The sequence below is a fragment of the Amborella trichopoda genome, chromosome 3, assembly GCF_054954075.1.
Source record: "Amborella trichopoda isolate Santa Cruz 75 chromosome 3, AtrichopodaSantaCruz75HAP2 v2.0, whole genome shotgun sequence".
Classification (NCBI taxonomy): Eukaryota; Viridiplantae; Streptophyta; class Magnoliopsida; order Amborellales; family Amborellaceae; genus Amborella; species Amborella trichopoda.
In genome coordinates, this window is record NC_142338.1 from 2,287,411 (window position 1) to 2,293,842 (window position 6,432).

The window sequence follows — 6,432 nt, forward strand, 5'->3', positions numbered from 1 at the left end:
AAGACTGTTAAACAATATTTATAAAAATAATTGGAATAAATTGTTAATCTGATCAATTTATTTTTTGTAATATATATATATATATATATATATATATATATATATATATATATATATATATATATATATATATATATTTTAAAGCACGATATCTTTTTCATTTACAATCAAAATTTCAAGTGATTTTGATTTATTAGAAATAAATAAAGTTGAAGTTTAAAAAAATAAATAAAATTCAAATATGAAACCAAATTGAGGAGATTTTTTCTCCTTAGGAGAGGATAGTGATTTGGATTTATTAGAAATAAACAAAGTTGAGGTTTAAAAAAATAAATAAAATTCAAACATGAAACCAAATTGATGAGATTTTTTCTCTTTGGAAGAGGATTTTGTATTCATGATATTTTTAAAAAGAGTAACATCTTATGAGATCTTCTCACATCCATGTGTGTAGGACTTTAAAGGAGCACCATTAAATAGGATTTTAAATGGTCACCATTAAATTTGATACATATCTTTAGAAAAGTTATCACATGGGTACAGGACTTGATTTTTTTAGAGATCTATATCAAATTTAATGGTGATCTTTTGAAGTCTTATATATATGGGTGTGGGAGGGTTTCATAAGATCATTATTCTTTAAAAAAAAAGAAGAAGAAGATATGTTTTCATCAAATTTTTATTTTTGACGCGGTTAACTAAGACATCAATATCATTGAGAGAATGAAAGGGGTAAAATAAGGCTAGAGACACCAACAAAACAAAAGTTGTAAAAAAAAGGAGATAAAAAAAAAGAAAGGGAGGAGATGAGCGCTCAGAAATCTGTTGGTAAAGATGAGGCTTCTTCGTCGGGCTCCCTGAAGAAAAACCAAAATGAAGGACACAAGAAGTTCCAGAAAATCACATAAAGAAGTGACCCATTCGCACGCTTTAAGAACTGGATTTGGAAACAGGAAAACATCGAAGAAGAGCAATGCGCTCTCATCTCGACCGAGTTGAGTTGCCTAGGACTCGACCGGCTAACTCGGAATGGCATGGGCTTTTCGTTGACCAAATCGGATTTTTCAAAATCACTTTAATAAAATGTGCTACTAAATTGTTAATAAGCGATATATAAATACATTTCTTGATAATTTTTATGCTTTTTGCGAAGAATCGGTGATATTTTTCTATTATGTGCTATAGTGTTAAATTTTATTTTTTGTTAAACTCTTTTGAATTGTTTCAAACTGCAAATTAAAGTTTTTCATTATCCATCTTTTTTTTATTTTTTCCATTTTTTATAGATTTTAAATATTTTTATAACTTATTTTTAATTATCTTTATATTTTTTACAATTTTTGAACCCTTTCTGAGCTCTTGCAAGACTCGGGCTAATGACGTTTTTCCGAATAAGACTATGCCTCCGAAACGAGAGGAAAAGATTTAAATAAATATAGAATATGGTGCATATGAAAGTTCGTCGGTGATTATATACTATGCTCCTGCGGGAGCATATTGTCCATCTACTCCCTCACTCGAAAGAACTAATTGGGCGATATTTTTTTTTTTAAGTCTGTACTTTTTGGAACAATCTAAGAATCACTAAATAGCTATTTTTAAAAGAATTTTTTTTTTTAAATTATTGAGTTTTTGACGCTTAGATCTTGCCCTTCAAAATTGGTTTTGTCTTTATTCAATCTTGAGACATTTTTTTCTTTCTAATATGTAGAGAATGGAATTTTCTTTTCTTTTCTTTTTTCTTCTTTCTTTCCTTCTTTTTTTTTTGGTTGAAGAGGTTAATTTAGAGTCCTAAAATTACTCCTACATTGGGTGTTATGCGAGTGGATGACTAAATAGACAATATACTCATGTGGTAGTACAATGCCAGCGACTCAAACAAGTAACATACGGATTATGAGGCAAAATTCAACTTCTATGAAAAGGACCATAACAATGGGATAAGGTCAAAGTGTATCATATTAGAGTTAGGTGTCAAAATAATGAACAGTAACTCAAAATTCAACTCCTATGAAAAGGACCACACAGTACAGATGACTAATCGTATTCATGGTGGGTGGGGAGGCCTTCCTATGTGGCATTCTATTACACTTATACATTAGTTTGGTCAAATGCCTCCATACCTTCTGGTTACATTTATTACATAATTATTTTCTCTTTTACATGCCAAAATTTTATATTTTCCCATGGGAGCATATTATCGGGGTAAAACTTTATCTAGAAGTATTTTTAGGACTTCAAATTCTTATGTTGCAACCTCCTCAACCGGGCTCCTAACTTGAGGAAAAAGAAAAAAAAAACCCAACCCATTCCGTTTGTGCCCGACAAAAATAAGGCCCTAATACTAAATAAAGGCCAACCACCAAATTTTTGTTGGCCAGATCTCAGTGAATAAGAATTCACGATCCTTCTTTTACTTTTTCCTTTTTCTTCTTCTTTAACATATATTTGGGGATTCTAAAGTGGATCCCAAAATTTTTAATTGAAAAGATCCTCCTAAAAAAGTCTTTTGCCTGAGACTAGATGCATAATGTGCTCCTGTGGGAGTATGTTATGTGCACTACTTTTTACATTGGTAGCTTGTATTGAACTTTCAATAAGTGTTTCTAAATGCATATTTCGAGTTTTGAATTCTTTTCTAGCTCTGGTTGCTCAGATGACAAGCAACATAATTGTACCAGGAAGCATACATCATATTTTTTTCCATTTTCCATATATTCACTTGTTCAACACTTGACTTGTATATATTAAATGATCCTTGGAGGAATATGTCATGGAACGTCGATATAACCCTCAGCCTTTCTCCTAGTATTGTGTAGCTAAGCATGAATCCAATACTTAGTGGTAGACAGAGTTCTCCAATCTAGATTCCTAAGCCTGTGGAGTACAAAACTTGAAAAGATCCGAACCCCATGCATAAGGAGTCCCGAGAAAGAAAGCCTTCACAGTGAGTGCTTGTGCTTGTCTAAACAACCATGCAAATCCAACTCTCAACAACTCTAGCTGTAGTCATAATACTACAGTTCCTCTGTTCTTGGGCTTGCACCCCAAATGAAAGAAGGGCTCTACTAAGCCTCAAAGCTGGCCTAACAGATCGTCGGGGTCGCTTAGCTTCATGGGAAGGAAATGGAGACTGTTGTACTTGGAAAGGAATCAGGTGTGCTCAAAGATATAATGTTACCCATGTCACAGAATTGAATCTTAGAAACCCGAATCCGCACCTCCTTCTTCGTCGGCCAAATGGTAAGCTTCTTGCCCTTACTGATGATTCTTGGGACCTCAGTGGTACCATCTCTCTTTTGCTCTTCTCTGGCGTCAAGTATTTAGAGTATCTTGATCTTAGTTGCAATAACTTTCATCATTCAATGATACCTGATCAGCTGGGAGATCTCCTTGGCCTCAAATATCTGAATTTATCAAATGCGGGTTTTTCTGGTGCAATTCCAAACCAAATGAGTAATTTATCTTCCTTGCGCACACTAGATCTTTCTTGCTCTTTTTTAGTAGATGATAAGTCATCGATTTCGGTGAACTTGTCAACCTATAAGATAATTCATGATTATCCTTATTCTTATGTCTCTTCTGGCTTGCTCTTGAGTCATGGATTGTTATGGTTGGAAAGGCTTACTGAACTTAGGTTTCTTGCACTAAATGGGGTTGATCTTTCCATCGCGTCATCTGCAAAGGGTAAAGATTAGGCTGAGCCCATATCGCTTTTGCCCAAGCTCGAAGTACTTAGTCTTTCTAATTGTAAAATTTCAGGTCCAATTCCAATTAGTCATCTCCTTAACCTCACATCTCTCTCATCTCTATATCTTGGTTTCAACATGTTTTTCTCCACTATCCCACCTCGGCTTGTGAACCTCACTTTCTATCAGATCTGGATATTAGTAATTCTCATGTTCGAGGTTCCATTCAACACCTTCCTCAAATACATATGCTCAATGCTGGTGGTAATCGTGATCTGTCAATAGATCTTCGTCACTTCTTTGATCTTCCATGGCCATTTTTGCAATTCCTTGACCTTCAATTCTGCAATACTAGTGGGATTATGTCAAACAATATGGGAAATATCTCTTCTCTAGTGGGACTATCACTATCAAACAACAACATTCAAGGGCCCATTCCTCCATACCTGACAAACCTCTCAAACTTAGAGTACATAGACCTCTCTTTTAATAGCTTAACGGGAGTAATTCCTTCATCTATTTCCAATATTGGGAACCTCCAAGCACTCGACTTATATCAAAATAGCCTTGAAGGCCAAATTCCCCAGACTATATGTGGCCTCTCTTCTTTGCAAACATTAATACTAACACTCAACAAATTTAGTGGAAGAATTCCTAGTTGCGTGGGTTACCTCACAAGACTAGAAGCCTTTGATGTCTCTTACAACTCCTTAGAAGGTAATGTTTCTCTCCCATCTTTGTTCGTCAATTCTAGTCCTACACAAGTTGGGATGGCTTTTAATGGTTTAACAGTAAGCACAGATCATATGGAGATGCCAACATCCTTTCAGCCAATTATGTTGTGGTTATCTTCATGCAATCTACAAGGAAAAATTCCAGGCTACATCTCTAAATTGAAAAATATTCAAGTGCTGTACTTGGCGAACAATAACCTGACTGGGAACATTCCTTCTTGGTTATGGCAACTTCCAAGACTGTCCAGTTTGGATCTCTCTAACAATAGTCTCTACGGAACCCTTCCACCTTCTTTCAGTCTTGCAATGTCATACATGCCTTCAGAACTGAATCTTGCACATAGTAGTTTGCATGGAAACCTTCCGTTTCCTCCCAATAACATAGAGAATTTTGATCTATCTCACAATCAGTTTTGTGGTTCAATACCTGTCCAAATGGGTGAGAAACTAATGGATGCCAAGTATGTCTCCTTTTCAGGAAACAAACTCACTGGAGCCATTCCACACACCCTTTGTTCTAAAAACAACAGTATAATGAGCCTAGACTTGTCGCAGAACTTTTTGAGTGGCACCATACCTTCAACTTTTGGAAATTGCACCTCCCTCATTGCTTTAAACCTGGCAGAGAACAACTTAGCAGGAGAGGTTCCTTTCGAACTTGGATATGCAAGGAAACTTAAAGCGCTTCGTTTGGGCAATAATTACTTACATGGGTCATTCCCAAAAGTTATACAAGACCTAAAAGATTTGGAGTTTTTGGATTTGGGTTACAGTTTTTTCAATGGGATTATCCCTCCTTTCATTGGTAATCTCTCAGAGTTGCGTGTCCTCGTATTAACATCCAACCGTTATAGGGGAAGTATTCCTACTGAGATAACCCAATTGCACCGGCTTCAGTTCATGGACTTATCAAACAATACACTGGAGGGACCCATTCCATCAAATCTCAAAAATTTTGAAGGCCTGATCAAACAGACACCTGCAATTCTTCTTGGGTACTTGATTGATCATGTGCTTTTGAATATGGAACTGGAGTTTGCTATGAAAGGAATGCGTTATGATTTAAGTTCTGTTTACTCATATCGCACAGGAATTGACCTATCTAATAATGGGCTTGATGGTGTGATTCCTGAGCAACTGGGGTGGTTAAAAGTATTATCCATGTTGAACCTCTCAAGAAACCATTTGGATGAACAAATTCCACATAGTATTGGGAATCTGAAAACCCTTGGATCTTTGGACCTCAGCCACAACCAATTATCAGGACAGATCCCCATAAGCCTCACTACAATAGACTCTTTGGGTTGGATAGATGTGTCTTTCAACAATCTTAGTGGGAAAATACCATCCTCTCCACATTTTGACACATTTGCATTGAATCCTTTTGTATTTTCTGGGAACCCATTCTTGTGTGGGGGATCAACAGGAAAGAATTGCATCTCTGATCCTCAAGAGGAGGTTGAGGTTGAGGTTGGGGAGGAGAGAGAAGCAAAGTGGAGTAGGTGGGCTTGGTATGGCATGCTGTTTTTGAGTTATTTCATAGGCTTTTGGGGAGTTTTTGTGGTTTTGGCTCTCAAAAAAACGTGGAGGATTAAGTATTGGAATGCAACAGGGGAGCTGGTGGAAAGGATCATGGGTTGTTTTGGCCATCATTAGCAAAGATACTAAGGGACAATATGCACAGAGGCCACTGTGACTTTCACTATTGTGTTGTTCTATTCCAATGGTTTTAAACATGTTTTGTAAGTGGTAGTTAATTTAGGTACTGCTTTGTTGGTTTGATTAACATGGACAAGCAATGGATTTTGTGCTATAGTCCTCTACTGTACAGCAATCAAATAAAGGATTATATGAATGTGTGCAAGTGTTTGTGTGTGTGGTGTTGGGGGCAGGGGGGGACAAACTTTATTTAATTTAGGCTCAATTCATTGAAACTTGACAAAGACCACTTGGCTTTTAAATTTAAACATATGAAGGGAAGGACTTTCCATAATAGGGTGATATACAAG

At 36.1% G+C, this 6,432-nt stretch overlaps 1 protein-coding gene across 1 annotated transcript; it reads left to right on the top strand.

Annotated features, from left to right (window-relative positions):
• Window positions 1-2,975: 2,975 nt before the first annotated feature.
• Window positions 2,976-6,272, top strand: LOC18439746 (uncharacterized). Its single transcript, XM_088862587.1, is given in 3 exon segments — window positions 2,976-3,687; window positions 3,763-3,935; window positions 3,938-6,272. Coding segments are annotated over 3 exon segments (3,027 nt in total). The 3' UTR covers window positions 6,080-6,272.
• The last annotated feature ends 160 nt before the right edge of the window (window positions 6,273-6,432 follow it).